Consider the following 20839-nt stretch of genomic DNA (forward strand, 5'->3'; position numbering starts at 1 on the left):
GTCCCAATGATCATTTACACGGTGTACTTTGTAGACATGTTATTTGTATCTCGACGTCGTGTACCATTGCAATGGTCTCAGCGAAAAATTCAATTTTGATATTGATTTAATTTTACCTGTACTTGTTCCTCCAGCTATCAAAATTAATTAGTCATACCGATTCAAAATGAATGCTCTCTCTCTCTCTCTCTCTCTCTCTCTCTCTCTCTCTCTCTCTCTCTCTCTCTCAGAGCATGACATCTACATGCAACTTTTTTTTTTCAAATGTAAGTTTATTATAGTAGCTAATACAATAAATTTTTAATTAATTTAAAGAAAAAAAATGTTGCCTTGAAATGTATTATTACATTTATAACTTTAAAACTATTTAGATGTCTGGGGATGATACAGGGTGAGATATTAATGTCTGGGGCTGATACAGGGTGTGATATTAATGTCTGGGGCTAATACAGGGTGAGATATTGATGTCTGGGGCTGATACAGGGTGTGATATTGATGTCTAGGTCTGATACAGGGTGTGATATTGGTGTTTAGGACTGATACAGGGTGTGATATTGATGTCTGGGGATGATACAGGGTGTGATATTGATGTCTGGGGATGATACAGGGTGTGATATTAACGTCTGCTGCTGATACAGGGTGTGATATTGATGTCTGGGGATGATACAGGGTGTGATATTGATGTCTAGGTCTGATACAGGGTGTGATATTGGTGTTTAGGACTGATACAGGGTGTGATATTGATGTCTGGGGATGATACAGGGTGTGATATTAACGTCTGCTGCTGATACAGGGTGTGATATTGATGTCTGGGGATGATACAGGGTGTGATATTGGTGTCTGGGGATGATACAGGGTGTGATATTGGTGTTTAGGACTGATACAGGATTTATTGAAAGCTACAAAACAAAGAGAAGCACTATACTAGTGTTATTTTGCATTGCTCTTAATTACAATTCCTTTTGATTAGGGTAGGGAAATATTTTCCTTGAAATAAGGTTTTAAAATGTCATAATTATAATCTTTTTAAAAATGGTTATTGTTATAAATAGATATATAACCATTTGATCTGTCAAATTAATTCATATCATTGAGTACTTAATTTTTCATAGGCTAACCTCATTTGCCGTGTTTTGGTCTGTAAACATACCCCTCCCCCGTGAAGTTACCTCTCAATCGTTGCTTTGTCAAATGCGTCAACTTTTATGAAAATTCATATAGATATCTATATTGGCATTTAAAAAAATTATTTAAAAATGATAACTTTTAAAAATTGACCAGAAGGTAGGCGTTAATAAAAAACATTTAAAGTTTATTTCTAATATTTTCTAAAATTGCAAATCAAGGTTATTTATTTCTTTCTACAGTAAATACATCGGGGTCGTTATACTCGTCTAACAACTTCCGATCTGGGCCGGTTTTGGTACACGCAAGCAGAATAAACGAACATGGGTAAAGTTTTTATCAATAGTGAATATGCACTGCATGATGATATACAACAATATATATTTTCAATGACAATGTGGTCAATATTGAAAGGCACGGCAACGTTTAACGATGTAATGGAGTTTAAGGCCAATAGGTTGGGGAAAGGGGGGGGGGGTGCATTTGGAAAAATATCCCTTTCTCAAGTTTCTGTATTGATAATAAGATGATTATAGGATATACGAACAGAATTCAAATTCATAGTCATCTACCACGGACAATGTTTATCCCTTGTCTGATAAACAGGTTGGGAACACTTCCCCTATAGCGAGATATTCTCGCTAAAACGCGAAATTATCTCTCTCTAATGAGAGTAAATATATCCCGTACAACCGAGAAAAACACCCGTGGAGTACATCGCTTCGTGTGTCACGTGAAAAGAAGAAAAAGTGCTAAAATGTCTGATACTTCTGCAAATATATTAATCAAAACAAAAACATTCATAATGTGCATTGGATTTCAGAGTCCTTCCCTCTTACGCAGCAACTTTGATATGCAATTTCTTGACTACGTTGTCAATTTTATAGAAACAATTCGCGTCATGTTCAGTATGTGTCGCACTTATACAGCATTTGAACTTGCACAGAATTTGCCATTATTTTCAATAAAGACTCTAAAACACCTGTTTATGGTAATGTTTACTCTCTCACTAGAGAGGGATAATCGCGTTTTAGCAAGAATATCTCGCTATAGGGGAAGTGTTCCCAACCTGTTAAATGTTGAAGACATGTTACAGTTTAGTTAGAATAATCTAACTCATCTGTGTCTCGGGACATGGACAAGCCCTCACCACCGACCCGGTTATAGGACATTATCACTTTAACATTCTATCTAGTTACAGTTAGGCATAGTGATGGGCAATTGGAAAAAAAAAATTAATCGATGATCGGATTAATCGGATGCACCTTTTCGATTCATTATTCGAAAAATAATCGAATTTTATTCATTTCAAATTTATAGCAGAAATATATTAAATTTACTGTATTTTTTTACCCTAAAAATCAAGTTAATTAGAATAAAATCATAAGATTGATCGAATGTATCTAGTTTAACGTCTCCCTCGAGAATTTTTCACTATGGAGACGTCTAAAATCATTTGAAATTTGAAGTTAATAATCCCATACTATCGATTTTGTTTTCCTGGAATAGGGATAGATCTCTCAACTGTTGTTGTTCCTATGGGTTAGAATAGAGCCTCATTTCCCCTTGCTTGTTGTAAGAGGCAAAATCCGAGGCCCTGGGCCGTGTCACAGCAGGTGTGGCACAATAAAGATCCCTCCCTGCTCAAATACTTTAAGCGCCGAGCATAGGCCTAAATTTTGCAGCCCTTCACCGGCAATGGTGACGTCTCCATATGAATGAAAGATTTCAAGAGGGACGTTAAAACAATATTCAATCTTATCGGATGATTCAGCTTCGTCAGCCATTTTTAATTTTAGTGAAGTCGTGGCAGTAATATTCGTATTATAAAAAAAATACTGATGTCGGCGATTTTCGATTTTGAAAATGACAATCGATTATTCACATCGTTTCAGTTTTAGTGACCGACAATCGAAAGTCGGCGACAATCGGTACATCACTAGTTAGGCATATAACTGCAATTTTACATCGTCGGAAACCCATGGTTGATTACGCTTCATTTCGAAGCATAATCAACCGTGGGTTTCCGACGATGTAAAAGTCACGATGGATCAGTACTCAGTAGTTGGACTAAGTGTTCACTTATAGCAGGTTTTGTGTTTGAGGTCTGAAGTCAAAAAATTTCAAGCCAGCTTGGTACCTGTGACCACTTATACCTTGGCCATTTTAAAGTTACAATGTGAAAATTTTAGGGGTGGGATGATACCCAGTAAATATATGTAATGATCGCTCTTTTGACCAAGCACTCGACATTTTGAAGTGAGAGTTCTGATTGGCACTGCACGTACAGCTGGTTGTATCTAGATAGTAGTGAAAAATTATTGAATGAAGAAGCAAACCAAAAAACAGAACAAATTTATTTCTGATTCAAATTCAAGAATATTTTCCATTAATGAAATGTAATGGCAAATAAAGCTTCAAATTACTCGCCCTTGATTACAGGTGGTGCACGATCCGTTTACATCCAAGGCGTTTCTAACCTCAATTTTAAGAGAGCGTCGGAAGGACACGTTTAGATTAGAAAGTTGTTGAATATTTAGTAACGAAAGTGAATTACGGTTCGTAGTACCTCGCTGCGCTTAGAGACGAACTTAGAAAACGCAATGCAAGACTCTCTGGGCGGAAAGGAGAGCACAATGAGAGTTTCAGTTTCAACCGAATTTTCTCTGCCACATCGATTAAATAAAGACATTCAATACACATTGAACGTTTTTCACTATAAACTAATTCGTGATTAAGTTTACATGCTTAAACAGTAGTATAGGTTGAATATATAATATACAATACATCATAATTCTTTATAAGTTGTTGAATTGCATGTGTTTAAAACAGTAAGATGCGGATCCCCCGCCCCTCTCTTTCGATCGAGGATTAAGAATATCAATTATTAAATATATCCATATATCTCTGAATTTCTATTATTAAGCTGTTAAAATATGTAGTAATAGTGAATATATATGTATAACTTCTCTTTATAAAATAAAATTCATGATAGAGAAGGTATACATGTATATAGAGTACATATATCATAACCCTTAACTTCACACTTTAACAGTTTATTTGTGTGTTTTAACTTATACCACTTACGTGATGATGTCACGGTAAGTAAACAGTCCTTGCGATTAACTTTTTTATTAGTCCATAGGGCAAGCAAGAGCATAAAAATTGGCAGGTCAAATAAATTTTACTATCCCAAATGTTAGCTGTAAAATAATGATTCAAAATTTCGAGTTTCTACATTTTAATTGAATATTACAATTTGGATTGCAAGTTTAAGACAGAAGTTCAAGCTTTCTTTCAACTTCTAAATTCATGTCTCTATCCATATAGTATTATTGATATACTATGAGTTGGTTGTACTTTGTGTGAAAAGCACGACTGTATCCTGCGTAGGAATTTTTGTATCCAAATGACGTTTGTCCATGGTGTTGCAGGAAACTGATGTAGGCCTACATGATTTGACCCGTGTTTACTTTCATATATAAGGATTTATCATGCTTATATGTACCATGACAGTTCATGATATGAATGATTTAATGTATACTAAAATACATCACTTAACAAATGTAGCACACTTTTCAATTTGTAGGTCAATTTGAATGTTCATACTTCAGATTGAAATCGAAGTTACAAGTGAATATTGAAAAATGTAATTAATGTAATGCAATGATTTTTTAAAATAAAAACCACAATGAACAATAGGCCTATGTATGGCTTTTATTATAAACACAACATTGTATATGTGACAGTGAAATTTGTATTTACTTCACTTGGATAAATATATAGCTTTATGAATTTGCTTTTAATTTTCAATTTTTGATAAAAGTAGATATGATTCAAACTTTATTTCTAAAAATTTCAGGAATATCTTAATCTCTTGTACTTCCATGGGTCAGTTGATCAACATGACATAACAAAATAACCATGATAATGCAAACTTTGATAAGTTATGAAAGTTTGACAATTTCATCACATATTTTGATTTATGTCATATGTATTGAAGAATCCAGACTCGTTTTCCCTGAAATTCAAACAATATTTTACAACACTTTGAATTATAACAAAATTAACAATGAAAGTAAAGTGTTGAAGTTAATTTACAATCCAGTCATCAAAAACGAAAACAAGACCTAGGAATATTCACTGCCTTACAGTTACAGTCTGATTATAGCCATCCCCTTATTACAGTCGCGTCGTCGTAGCGAGTGACGGCGGAAGGGGGGGGGGGGGGGGTAGCAATCGCGTTCATTCATATTTTGACGACCTTGGTTAACTCTAAAATTAATTTTTTAATGACATCTTAAATATATTATTGTACCATACTTCGTTTATATATTGATGACTCAAATTTCCCCTGTTCGATTAGATCTAGTCTATAGGGGGGGGGGGGGGGGGGGGGGGGGGTGAGAGTCATAGAATTATAAGATCATTGATGACTGTATCACTAAGGATAGATAAAATTTCAGCATAAAACATTAATGCAGAATATTACGATCTACAGAGCAAATGTGTAACCCACCGTAAATACTTTCTGCAACAAAATCGTCATCTGATATATGTGAAGTCGGACTGAACTGAAGACTGGCTTTTCTAGCGCACAGCGCTGCGTGGAACTTAAAATGATCGTTGTCGCTGTCACATTTGATGACAATGAACCGATTGGGTTTTTTTTAAAGCTTCATTTCTCAGGAACTCTACCCCTGCTCCCTGTTTGCACTCTCATGAATCTTATGTACACCGGAAGTCAACAAGGACGTAAACGAGTCTTGCGCCACCTATGTTTGAAATAGGGGAAAGAACTGACAAATATTCACAATTCTGCACAATATGCCAGTTGGTGCAGTAAGTGATACTTCGAATGCCTAAGTTGGTAAATCTACGTGTATATCCAGACGATAAAATCAAATGTATTAAAGGTGTCTTCTGTTTGAACTTTCAATATGTGAATGTAATAAATGCAAAATACAGTCACAAGAAATGTCTTGCTAAAGCAAATACTTAAAAACAATGTTATATTTGTAAGTACTTTTAATTAGATATAGTAATTACAATCAATGTGGTTTAATAAGAATTGCATGTAATTTTAAAATTACTTTCTGAATACTTATCACTTACTTAATTTGGGTGATGAAATCTCAAGTACTGAGAGTGTCCGGGTAGCACAGAGGTAGTGCTTTCACTTCTCACTGCTGTCACCCGAGTTCGATCCCTTTTATCCGCAGTGAGAGGGAATGGTGGTCACCCGCACAGGCACATGGTTTCCCCGTTTATATGTATATTCTGAGCACAATTCGACATGAGTATTTGTTCCTCTCCTGCATGTAAACAAATTGTTTCCACCTTACTGTGTACAAGATTTCTCTAAAGGGAAATAACTGTTGTCTAAAGGAAAAGTTAGGAAATTGTGAATTACAAAAATAAAAGTTCATGCCACCAATGTACGGTATGATTACAAAATTTTAAGGTTAAACAAATGTTCTGTCTAGAAATTGATAAAATGTTGCTTGGATTATTGCTATAATACTAAAGTAAATTAGATGATAAATGTAAAGAGTAAAATGATTTTTAAAAAGTGATTTTATATAAAAATGTAAGGGGGGGGGGGGGACTCATATGTTTATCATTTTATGGTCCACAGCTGTTATTTTACATAATACTAGTGTTATCATTTTTAGCTCACCTGAACCAAAGGTTCAAGTGAGCTTTTCTGATCGCTTTTTGTCTGTCGGTCTGACTTTCTGTCCGTCTGTCTGTTAAACTTTTCACATTTTCGACTTCTTCTCCAGAACCACTGGGCCAATTTCAACCAAACTGAAGGGCCATGTCCCTTTCAAATGGGAAATAATCACAAAAATGCAAAAATAGGGTGGGGTCATTTAAAAATCTTCTTCTCAGTGGTTCACTGGGCCAGAAGAGCTGAAATTTACCTGAAAGCTTCCTGACATATTGCAGATTCAAGTTTGTTCAAATCATGGCCCCCGGTGGTAGGATGGGGCTACAAGGGGGGATCAAAGTTTTACATACAAATATATAGGAACAATCTTTAAAAATCTTCTTCTCAAGAACCACTGAGCCAGAAAAGCTGATTTTTACATGAAAACTTTCTGACATAGTGCACATTCAAGTTTGTTCAAATCATGGCCCCCGGGGATAGGATGGGACCCCAAGGGGAGATCAAAGTTTTGCATACAAATATATAGGGAAAAACTTTAAAAATCTTCTCAAGAACCACTAAGCCAGAAAAGCTGAGATTTACATGAAAGCTTCCTGACATAATGCAGATTCAAGTTTGTTCAAATCATGGCCCCCGGTGATAGGATGGGGCCACAATAGGGGATCAAAGTTTTACATACAAATGTATAGGAACAATCTTTAAAAATCTTCTTCTCAAGAACCACTGAGCCAGAAAAGCTGATTTTTACATGAAAACTTTCTGACATAGTGCACATTCAAGTTTGTTCAAATCATGGCCCCCGGGGGTAGGATGGGGCCACAAGGGGGGATCAAAGTTTTACATACAAATATATAGGGAAAAACTTTAAAAATCTTCTTCTCAAGATCCACTAAGCCAGAAAAGCTGAGATTTACATGAAAACTTTCTGACATAGTGCAGATTCAAGTTTGTTCAAATCATGGCCCCCGTGGGGTAGGATGGGGCCACAAGGGGGATCAAAGTTTTACATACAAATATATAGGGAAAAACTTTAAAAATCTTCTTCTCAAGATCCACTAAGCCAGAAAAGCTGAGATTTACATGAAAGCTTCCTGACATAATGCAGACTCAAGTTTGTTCAAATCATGGCCCCCGGGGGTAGGATGGGGCCACAAGGGAGATAAAAGTTTTACATACAAATATAGGAAAAAGCTTTAAAAATCTTCTTCTCAAGAACCATTGGGCCAAAGAAGTTGACATTTACATGAAAGCTTTCTGACATGTGTAGATTCAAGTTTGCAAAGGGTAGTTTGGGCCATAATAGAGACTAAGGTTTTACATGCAAATATATATGGAAAGTCTTCAGATATGGGCCAAGGTGACTCAGGTGAGCAATGTGGCCCATGGGCCTCTTGTCAATCTTACAATTTTTACTTAAGGGATGATAATGTAAGAAATGCTGTACCAATGTAATAATGAATATTTCATTGATTGCGGAGTTTCATTAATTACAATGTTTTGTTTCAGCCGTTAACAGTGGTACGTCCTGTGTTCTGTCCTTTACCATGGCGCTGACATCGTTTGCCGCTATGCAGATGTTTAAACAACAGTTGGCAGGGTCAGAGTACATGACGATCGTAGGCGGACTTCTTGGGAGCACCGTTTTCTTCTTCATTCTTATTGTATCCTTTAAGGAGGAGTGACACCTCAAGAGAAATTTGATATTGATGAAAAGTGAAGGATATGTAAATTAGTATTCTTAATTTGAAAACTTTCAAATTTACTGATAAAAAAATTGCAATTTTTATTGAAAGTAATCTGAAAAATATTGAAAACCTGTGCACTACTGGATTCGAACTGGCTATCTACAGATCAGCCATCAACATGTTAACCGACTGAGGTACTCAGCTAGGCAATTAGATTTAAAATGAATATACGAATATTGCTGATATTCATATTTTCATTCACGTTTTTTAAAGGAAGTCAGCCATTATGATGATGTAGTATACCTCCTTAAGGACATTTACTGAAAACTACAGCAGTCAGTCCCTTGAAAAATGAAATGTTTTTTGTTCTATCCCAAAAAGGTAATAAATTTAGTTACGTGCTGATTAGTCGAGTTTCAATTACACTTTTAATAATAATAATAATGATTGGTTATATATAGTGCTTTTTCCAGCTGCTCAAAGCGCTTTACAATACATTATTACCCCGGCGGACCTTATATCTATCTAGAACTTTCTCAGCTTCCTGGGAAGCATACAGTGCAAGCTGCCGTTACAGGCGCTTGAGCACTAACATTCTAACAATATCTTTCACTGTCTATAGCCAGGTACCCCTTTTACACTTCGGTGGAGTGAGGAAATTCATGTAAAGTGCCTTTCTCAAGGACACAACGTCGGCCCTGCTGTGGCCAGGACTCAAACCCACGACCTTTCGGTCGAAAGTCTGACAGCTGAACCACTAGGCCACCGAGGCCACAGGCGTACTTCCTCCTGTGTGTTAAAACGTCATTGTATTTTAGTCTGGCCACAAAAGTGTAAATAGCATTAATTTAATTTTAAGTGAGCAGGTAGGTAAAAATCAACAAGTATTTCTGCAGCTGGGTCCAGGCTGTAAAATTTAGATGAACTCACTTTTAACCTAGGTCTCACCTTTTTACTACATATAAAAATATCTTCTGTAAAATTGAGACATAGATTAATAGGGATCTTTTCAAAATTTTATGGCCCCGGACCCTTGTGTTTATTTTGCAAATTACTGCAGTCACCAGTATTGCAGGGCTTGAAGCTAACTTTTTATGTCACCAGTCCAGCCGGACTGATGGGTATGATTTCAACCAGTCCGCAGAAAAATTTACCAGTCTAACAGTTATTCAGAAATAATTAAACATATTTCGTTAATGTTATTAAAATGAAATTTAACTCAATATGCCTCAGACAATACTGTAACACTTAAATGTGGGATTATTTACGAATCAGATTCGTCTGATATCTACAGATCAAAGCATGCCAAATGTGTGTATAAATTTCATAAGTATATTTTCCAAAATGATGCTTAATAAAATTAACCAGTCCCATCAGACTGACTTAAACAAATGTCAGTCAGTCCGCTAGACTTTTAACCAGTCACAGACTGACGGGCATATGTTAATTGCAAGCCCTGTAATGGCTACATTTCTCACAGGAAGAACAGAAAATTTCAATTCACTTTGTTGAAGAATGTTTAGTTCCTTAATCATCAATTATAAAACATGTGAATATTGCATTTTTATGACACTGGAATCAAGATTCGGGTGGGGGGGGGGGGGGGGGGGCATATAATTAATAATTAAATTTAAATCAAAAACTTTAACCTTGGTCATATCTTTTACACCATAAAGAGGTAGAGGTTTCATAATTGAAACAATGTATGTGTATTTCTTGTGATATCAAACAATGATAAATTGCAGTAGTTGTAACTAGAATTCGAGGTTTATCCTTAATAGTTTTCCAGGGAGTTGGTAATTTAGAAAGCACATTATTTGGCAGTAACTTTCAAACCAAACTTTTCCCTGAAGGTAAGTTTTAAGACATATTTCACTTACTTTTTACTTTGAGGACATATCACAATGCATGTACAAAATTTAATTCTCAATTTTATTTCCTAGTGCTTTTCTGCCTGGCTGTGTCCATGTTTGCCTCTGCCTTGGTTCATCGAGTTTGTGTCACCACTTGGTAAGAATTGAATGTGTTTTACAATAAAATACAATTAGATACTGGATTTGTACTTTATATTGTATACCTGTGGTATTAAACAGTTTCATGAGTTGATTTTAATATATTTCATTGTCAATCACACGAAATTCTGCAGTTTGAATTTTTTGCAATTTGATCCGTAAATGGTAGCAAATTATATTCTGTGTTTCCAGTTTCTTCGTTTTCATTATACCTATAATAATAATAATAATTGGTTTTATATAGCGCCTTATCCAGCGTATGCTACTCAAAGCGCTTTACAATAATCAATGTACATTATTACCCCGGCAGACCTTATATCAATCTAGAACTTTCTCAGCCTCCTAGGAAGCATACAGTGCAAGCTGCCATTACAAGCGCTAGAGCACTAACATTCTAACAATATCTTTCACTGTCTATAGCCAGGTACCCCTTTCACACTTGGGTGGAGTGAGGAAATTCATGTAAAGTGCCTTTCCCAAGGACACAACGTCAGCCCTGCTGCGGCCAGGACTCGAACCCACGACCTTTCGGTCGAGAGTCTGACGGCCTAACCACTAGGCCACCGACCTATCTATACTTATATGTATCAATACAGTTTTTGTGATTGTAATTTTTGCGGATATATCCTATCCACAAAATTTTGCAAAAAGTTGACAACTGCATAAAATATCCGTTATGCGATATATAAGATTTGTCCACAGCTATATAGTTTACTTCAGAATCGTTCCCATGGGGTCAAGATTTAGTTAGATTTTAAAAAATGCTATATCTATGGCATCTTGATTTTGTGTCGGAGGAATTCTCACCCTTAAATTCACTTCTTCCTGTTCATGCATGATTGTATCAAGGAAATCAACTAAACTTAAACAACCACAGAAAATTGTGTTTATTGGGAGTTGAGCGTAATTCACCTTCCTAAGTCATTGGGCACAGAGCACATTGATGTCTGTATATTGCAAGGGACTTTTGAGTGAGCAGCATCGCACCTCCATCTTTACCTGTGTTTGGTGTGTACAGTAACAAACATGATAGAAAACGCCCACTAAAACTTATATTATTCAAATCTCAATTTTTATACAGAAAGATCCGTTTTGTTTCATGGAAACGGCGTCATATGAAACAGGCATATTTTTTTCTATTGATGAATAAGAAAATCTTCAGCTTTAATTTTCATGAGCAATATAGAATGGTCATCTTTATTCTAACTTGCATGCTATAGACATTATATGGACGAGTTCATCGCTGATTAGAGGGGTCGAAGGTTAAAGACATACTACATAACACACTGTGTATATAGTAAATAATCACTGAACCAATGTTAACTGTGCACATTTAGTAAAAATAAATCAATGTTAAAAAAAACCTGTGGAATTGCTACGTTATGTAATTCATTTTTTTTTCATCTTTTAAACTGTTTGGAGTTCCACTCCTAGGAGTACATTCTGTGCTTTGATATTTCAGGCTGCAGCAAACTCTTAATCAGAGTTATGGTTCTTGTTATGACTACAAAATTGTTTTGTTTTCAGCTTTCTCTTCTCTCTGGTGGCTCTGTACTACATAAACAAGATCTCTTTGAATAAGTACACAGCACCTGTTTCTGCAACTCCAGTCAAAGCCTCACAAAGCAAAAAGAAGAAGTAGATTCTGACATTTAATGTTCAGTGTTCACTGTCATCACATATTGTTACAGTCATCTATATTTAGAAATAAAGTTTTTTTAAATGTATTTATCTGCCCTTTGTTCTTACTTTAGTGGGAAGGCTCGTGATGCACGTATTCAGCTGTATTTTGAATTACGATCTTTATAGACGCAATATTGCTGATTCTCCATTATGTTCCTGTGGCATGCGTGAAGACGTATATCACTTTTTCTTTATTTGTAAGAAATATTCAATTGCTAGATACAGATTAATGGATAGATGGCTATGGTTAAATGATTTGGTCATTATTGACACACATCTTCTACTGCAGGGTGATAATGTCTTCTCTACCGAATTAAATAATTGTGTTTTCTCTTATGTTCAAACGTATATTCATGAAACTAAAAGATTTGGCTGATGATCATATCATATTCCATTGTTTATCTATAGAACACTTACCATTTTTGTATTCTCTACATATTATTTTTTTAATGACAATTGTGTGTTACATGTATTGGGTTGCTTCTGATCCTTTTGTATATATTATATACAATAAAATACATTCAAATCAACTGGTGATCAATTCAATGAGACCAAGTGTGAGATTTAGGGGGTCTGGGGCTGAGATTTTTATCAATGTCTAAACAATCCAGTTTTTAAGAATTTTTCCATACAATGCTCATGTATGTGTTGTTGTTTTTTTAAACAAACATGCTTCTCCCTTTCAGATGAATGTAAAACCACTGGTTTCATTTAAGCTAACTCCATACTCACATTATTATCCAATAAAAGTTTAGAAAGTGTATTTATTTCTATTTATTAGAGTTAAAACAAATAAATTATCATATAGAATATGTAAGTCATCACACTTTTTAAGATGCGAGGCATACACATACAGAATCATATACCATCGTCAGAAAATTGCATTTTTCTGAAACAGCATTATCAAAATTTCACAAAAACTGATTATAACAATATAATATTATTCATTACAATTTCAGGAAACCGTTTCCATACAAAAATATACAAAATGTCTGAAAAGTAAAGGAAATCTATTGCATTATGGACATGATAAAGATTTCAATGAAAACAAGAGTTATTGCTCTTGGACTCAATATTTTGAAAAATATCAGTGACTATTCATGACTTTTGAAATATTTTATATTTATATAGGGAGTAAATGGCCCCTATTGATATTGAGGGCAAGGGTCAAACTGGATACAGTGAAATATTGTGTGCACAATATCTTGAGATCCCTTTGCTTGATAGATATATAACTTGATACATTCTAAGGAGTACCGGTAGATGACCCCTATTTATTTCAAGATCAAGCTGCTATGAATATTTCAAATATGCCCGTTCAATTATCCATTGTACATGTATTTAGAATCATTTGCTTGACAGGCATCAAACATGGTACTCTGGACTCGCCTAAAGAGTTAAGGTAACTCCCATTGGTTATCAAGTCACGAGGTCAAAGGCCATGGCAAAAATGACTGGTTATATTGATATCAAACTTATTGTTAGGGTTGATGGTCCAAAGCATGAGAATTTGTTACGCGCGCGTGAGAGCATAAGATGGACTCAAAAAGCGTAAGACTCGCGCGCTAAGCGTGAGATATCATGGATATGAAACGCTATAAACTGCAATTTCAGTGACTGAGGTCGTCTGATACAATGAAGCCCCGTCGTCATAACAAACCATTCTTTTGAACTTTTAGTTTGAGTCTCTAAGTTTAAACATGGACTCCACTTAAAATAAACCTCGGGGCATTTATACGCTATCCCACGAAACTTAATTACAAAATTTACCAATTACCAGGGTGTGCTTCGATTTTTTACAAATGTCAGACTTCTTAGAATTAAGCCATTTATTTGTAAAGTTCTAAAGGTTTTATTTTGCTTATAGCGCAAAGACGTAATAAATGCATAATTATGATGAGGTTTTATTTTACTTTTAGGGGCCTATATCAAAATTGTGAAGTTAATTATGGTCTGGGTTTCGCACCCCAGTGTAGAACACCTCTCTCTCTCTCTCTCTCTCTCTCTCTCTGTATTCTGTAAAATTTATCGTCGTGGATTTAGAATGGTGTATAGTGACATCAGACAAGCACATTTGGAAAAGAGAATTGAAAAATGGCCATCCCGTTCAAAGATACATGAATAGTGAAAATTAAAGCTTGATAAAATGGTCATCTTGGGGTGGGGTGGGGTAGATGAGATGTAATCGGGAGACAGGAAAGGTGGCGTTAGAAGACGATCAGAATACAATGCTGTATCATCTTCCCAAACTAAAGGTTTCTAATCATGATCCGCTCCTCATAATGCTTGATGTGTAGCGGATCAGAAACACTTGGGTTGGTTGGTTGTATATTGTTTAACGTCCTTCTTGAGAATCTTTCACTCATATATCGAGACGTCACCATTACCGGTGAAGGGCTGCCAAATTTAGGCCTATGCTCGGTGCTTATGGCCATGGACCAGGGAGGGATCTCTATTGTGCCACATCTGCTGTGATACGGGGCCTTGGATTTTGTGGTCTCATCCGAAGGATCGCCCCCATGTAGTTGCCTCTTACAAAACGCAAGGGGGTACTGATGACCTATCCTCACGGGGTTAGCACTGCATCAAACGTATCCCGGAGTGAAGCGTTCGTAACCAAATTATATATGTTTAAAATTAATCTTATTTTTTATATTCAAATTTTATTTTCAATTCTGTCGTAATTCCCAGTCGTTAAATCAGACCTACTACATGTACATTTATGTGCAGATACATGTAGTATGTCTGACTAACGCATTCACGAAGAAGTAGAGCTACTATCATTGCATATTGTAGAGATATGAAAGCAGGGGCGGATCAAGGCATTGCAGTTAGGGGCGCAACTTTATGAGGCTAGGGCCGCCTTGAGGCCCCCAGTGGATCCAGAACGAAGCCTTGGTGGGCCCCCTCAAAGCTAATGGATTTTACAGATTTTATAGGGCTTGAAATATGTCTCCTATGTAGTAAATTTTACTATTTTCTGTCATTTTTAATTAGCTGAAATTAATTAAAATGACGCAAATTTGGAGTTTTATTTTTTTTTTGCTGATAAAAGTAATTCAATGTTGTCATTTGTTTCTCCGAGAGTGGAAGAAATTACTAGTATTGCTTTCTTTTCAGTATGGTTTACATATTTCTAAACAATATACATGTACTATGATTTAACTTAAAGAGTGGCGGATTTAAGGAGGGTCAGCCGGAGCCCCCCCCCCCCCTCCTAAATTTTTTCAAATTTAAGGCAAATCGTGGCTTAGAAAAATGTAAACTATAAAAGAAGCAATATATTCTTCCACTCTCGGAGAAATAAATGACACTTTTATTGGGAGAACTTACATTTTTTCCCCAAAAAAATCCTTAAAATTATCTTCAATAAACCATATTAAAAATGACAGAAAATAGTAAAATGACTGCATACGTGATATATTTCAAGCCCTATAAATTCTGTAAAATCCAGGAGCTTCCGGGGACTTCGCCCCCCAGGCCCCCACCAGGGCTTCGTCCTGGACCCACTGGGGGCCTCAAGGCGGCCCCCAGACCCCCTGCCTCATAAAGTTGCGCCACCCCCTAACCGTAATTTCTGGATCCGCCCCTGCTTAAATTTAAAAATTAGGGGGGGGGGGTGTTGAGCCTTAAATCCGCCACTGGAAAGGCAAAAACAATGGAAATGTCAAAATTTTGTGGTGCAAGGTACAGATTGATAAATTTATATCTTATTGATATTTCCAATTAATCAGCTAGCTGCAGAACTGTAGCTCTCTGAAAAAATATTGTGACGGATCTGTTCCGTCACAATATTTTTTCAGAGAGCTACAGTTCTGCAGCTATTTTTGAGGTATGGGGATTGAGAGAACTTGTCCGATGATGTAAATGTCCGTAAAAAAAAAATGAATATCAGTGAACTCATTCATGAAAGAATCAGGAAGAAATGAATTGCAAATATGCATACACTGTATTGTGTATAACTCTCGTTTTGTATTCCTTAACTATTGTCATGCGTAATTATACTTTTATCAAAGGGATATAAATCCATATTTAAGCTAAGAGAAATTGTTTCCCTTTTGTATATTTACAATATTACAGTTTCACATCAAATCTTGTCCTCTGATGAATCGATAAACTTGAAACTAGAATTTCGTCGATATCTTCTTATAATCTAGATTTAATGAGAGCGAACTCTTTTAAGATTCTTCGAGCTAAAATAGAAGGTTCATTCTCTATTTCTGTCGGACCATCGATCTTGGATATTTCAATTATGACTGAAATTTTATTAAGTAAAAAGTGAATCATGTTGTCAGTGTTGGTGGTATTTTTTCAGCTTAACAATTCATTTGTAATACTGTAAAGACATTTATGTATAGCTGATAGGGTGATGCTCCGTTTGGGCACAATATTGCTCCATTATAAGAATGAATCGTAACACCTTTGTCAGGGATTAGAATGGTCATTTATTGAGGAAATAGATGACAAGAGTATTTTAACATATATACAAAAGGATGTGTAAAGAAATAATTGAAATAATTATGTTATCGAATTCAATCAATCGAAGGGTCAACTTTCTATAAAGATATTCCATAAAATAAAATGACCTAAATGTTTCTTTTCTTCTGAAGATAATGTTCATCTTTTTATTTTTCATTAAAAAATAAATATTTGCAATGTAAGAAGATCTTTGATATTCATTTCGTAGGTATTTGAATAAAAATAAGTATCAAAATATGAATGAAATTAAATTATATTCAAAATATAAAATCTCTAAAATTTAATTTTCAAAAAATCCAAAATTATCTTTTACATGTATAATATATATATATATATATATATATATATATATATATATATATATATATATATAATTTGAAAATATTCACGCGCATCCATTAAAAACCGACAAGATTCAATATAATCGATACCTGTTACTTATAGCAGCGGATGTGAACGGCAAACAGCACTTCGCGTGAACAGACTGGCGGTAATTAATTCTGATTGACAAAATCCTGATTATGAGAATACCAAAGTAAAAGTTGGGCACTTCCCATTGTTTGATCAGTTTTGTTAGCTGTGTTGTAAATAACAATGGAGATATGTCCTATCGATTTCTGTTGCTTTTTATTAATATCACACTGGATTTAATAAACTCACGGAATCACAAAGCTTGATAAAGGCTTCCTTCTCTATACCTGATTTCGGGTGTGCATGCTATAATACTTGATTAGCGAGCAGAATTAGTAGCTGTGTTTCGGAATAGTTGTCTGTCCATTGTGTTGATTTAGTTCTAGACAAAGTCAGGTACTCTTCCTTCGATCTCTACTACACGACAATGATTCACCTCGCCAGTTTAGAAACGTACACATTCTTAAACAATGGATGCATGTAACCTTCAAGGTGCAGAGAAGAAGAGGTTTTAGAAGATAGATAATTGTATGGGTTTTGTTTGTTTGTTTGTTTGTTTTGGGGGAGTTTTGTTTGTGTTTTGGTTTGTTTGTTTTTAAGGTGAGGTTATTGTTGTGTGGTTTTTTTAGGGGGTGGGGTGGAGGTGGGTGGGTTGGTTTTTTCATTTTATAAATTCATTTGAATACAAATTGCAATGCGATATACACATTAATCATAAATTGTAAATTCATGTCTGCAAGCTGTGTATAATAGAAACGTATTTACTTTAGTGATTAAGTAGAATCCGTAATCAGGATCAAGAGGGGGTACAAGGGTTTCAACCCCCCCCCCTTTTTTTTTATTGAATGTTTTTAACGTGGATGAAAGATTTCATTTAAAGTTTCTTTTTAGGTGAATTTTCTAGACGATATCAAAGCGCCGAAAGTACCGAGAAGCGCTAGGCGTGGTTTTCACTATATCTAGAGTAATCCGTAGTCAAATTCAGTGTGTAAATAACGGTCTAACAGTCAGACAGCATTTGGCCCAATAACAGGTTGCATTGGTACATTATATCGTTATGACGACCATAGCATTTGCGAAATGCTGATTTGAAACAAGACTGTTAAAATCCCTGTAACATCAACTTACTATTCAGCAGCTAGCTTCGAATTAAAAACTGATCATACGCAGAACATGCTCTTGTGTATTGAATCAGGTGAGAGACATTTTAAACACCATATGCAGGTGATGATCGAATATTGGTAGATAAATATGGGAAGTTGACGATGGAGAAGCTGAAATCATCCCGTTTGTCATACAGTTGAGTTGTCAGTTTGCCGTTAATGTCTACTTTCAATAAAATATCCAAGTATGAAGCAGAAGTGGACGACTCTGTGGTGTCCTTTATTTCGAGCTCACAGGGATATATTAAATCGACATATGAATGAAAACTATCATTGTTAATAGACAAAACGTCATCGATATATCTAAAAGTCGAATTGAGTTGTTAGTTTGACATTAATATCTATGATTAATAAAATTTTCAAGTATGAAACGATTTTATATCTTGTAAATGAACAATTGATGTCGTTGTTCAATCAAGTTCGACCCTTTATTTAAGAATGACTCGTATATACTTTGCAGTGCCTAGATATAGACCATGTTATACGCGATCCACCACCGTGTTCTTGTTCTTCATCTTCTTTCAACTATAGTCCAGCTGTAGATGTCATTACTGGTGATGTTGATATAGTTGAAAATGAGGACCTCAAATCACTTATTCTAAAAGGTCCTAAATACAGAAAGCCTCGGTCTTTTAATTGGCAACAGAACTTCATATCTATTATGAATTATGTCGAAGATTATGCCAGACAATGGGCTAAATATGAAAAAGAAGAACTTGATACAGTGTCAGAATGTGTTGAAAGCATAAGAGGAATATTAAAATCCCGCATTAGACATATGAAAACAAAAGTACGTACCATCTATCCTTCTGTGTTTAGTAAACCAGAAGTGATAAAAGAATTAGATAGGTTACATGAGGAATATGTTTTGGTTCCAGCTGACAAAGCTAGTAACAACATTGTCTTTGTTTGTAAGGCTCATTATTACAACTGTATTTTCAACGAACTTGGCATTAATTCCACTTTTGGTAATCGTGCTTATACTCCAACTGCCCTTTCAAAAGATGAAGTTCTTCAAAACCATGCTTCAGTTTTAGACACATTTAATATCCCAATCAATGGGTCGAATGAATATGAGTTACCGTACCTATACTGGATTCCTAAACTACATAAAAACCCTTACAAAGATACATTGCTGGATCCAGTAAGTGCTCTACCAAGCCCCTATCTTTGCTCCTCACGAAAATATTAACAGCTATGAAGGAGAAACTTCAAACTTACTGTGCGACTACATATGCCAGAAGTGGTGTTAATCAAATGTGGATTCTAAAAAATTCTAAAGAACTTTTAGTAAACTTGAAATCGCAGAATTTTCCCCAAATCAATAACATTAAAACCTATGACTTTTCAACACTATACACGACCATTCCTCGCGATAAATTAAAGACTAGACTTTTTGACATCATAGACAGTTGCTTCTTCAACAAAAATGAAAAACGGAAATATTCATATCCAGTGATCAGTCATTCAAAAACTTACCTTGTTAAACACCATTCTGATTCCCCGCACAAGTACTCTGAAGTTGAAATAAAAAATATGCTAGAGTTCCTCATTGACAAATATCTTCGTGGTCTTTGGTGATCAGGTCTTCCAACAGTCTGTTGGAATTCCCATGGGCACGAATTGTGCTCGTTTGTTAGCTGGCCTATTTCTATATTCATATGAAGCAGAATTTATTCAAAAACTTCTACGTGAGAAGAATAAATCTCTCGCTGTGGCCTTCAATTCGACATTTCGATGACGTTTTGTCTATTAACAATAATGACTTTCATTCATACGTCGATTTGATATATCCCTGTGAGCTCGAAGTAAAGGACACCACAGAATCGTCCACTTCTGTTTCGTACTTAGATATTTTATCAAAAGTAGACATTAACTGCAAACTGACAACTCAACTGTATGACAAACGGGATGATTTCAGCTTCTCCATCGTCAACCTCCAATATTTAAGTAACAATATTCCATTATCACCTGCATATGGTTTTTATATATCTCAACTGATTCGATATGCAAGAGCTTGTTCTGCGTATAGTCAGTATCTAAATCGAGGTAAGCTACTGACAAACAAGTTGATGGTACAGGGCTTTCAACAGTCTCGACTGAAGTCAGCATTTCGAAAATTCTATGGTCGTTATAACGATCTATTTCGTCAATACAACCTATCATTGGGTCAAATGCTGTCTGACGTGTTTCATACCGATTGTTAAGCCGTTCTTGGTACACTGATTTTGACTGCGGATAACTCCGTTTACCTTAACAGGATATAGGGCTCACGGCGGGTGTGGCCGGTCGACAGGGGATGCTTACTCCTCCTAGTTTATAGGCACCTGATCCCACCTCTGGTGTGCCCAGGGGTCCGTGCATTTTGTCCAACTTTCTATTTTGTATTGCTTGTAGGAGTTATGAGATTGATCACTGTTCGTTATCTTCACCTTTCATTGGGAGAAATGACCGTATTTTGCAATGATATGCATTGTACATGCAATGTATTATCCTTTAGGGCTTTTTATCGGAATGAACTACAAACTCGTGTGAAAAACATACCTTTTTATCAATAAGATTTAAGGAGAATAATGCCTGATCTTTTCCTCAGTGTTTTCACACAGT

General features: G+C 35.5%; 1 protein-coding gene across 1 annotated transcript; it reads left to right on the forward strand.

The window, feature by feature from the left end:
* The first annotated feature begins 1378 nt into the window (after positions 1-1378).
* LOC125652067 (keratinocyte-associated protein 2-like) lies at positions 1379-12223 on the forward strand. The gene is made up of 5 exons (XM_048880989.2): positions 1379-1452; positions 8306-8460; positions 10274-10337; positions 10428-10494; positions 12024-12223. Exons 1-5 carry the CDS (start codon positions 1449-1451, stop codon positions 12136-12138), a joined length of 405 nt encoding a protein of 134 aa, XP_048736946.1. The 5' UTR covers positions 1379-1448; the 3' UTR covers positions 12139-12223.
* Positions 12224-20839: the final 8616 nt, after the last annotated feature.

This window comes from Ostrea edulis, chromosome 5, assembly GCF_947568905.1.
Source record: "Ostrea edulis chromosome 5, xbOstEdul1.1, whole genome shotgun sequence".
Taxonomy (NCBI): Eukaryota; Metazoa; Mollusca; class Bivalvia; order Ostreida; family Ostreidae; genus Ostrea; species Ostrea edulis.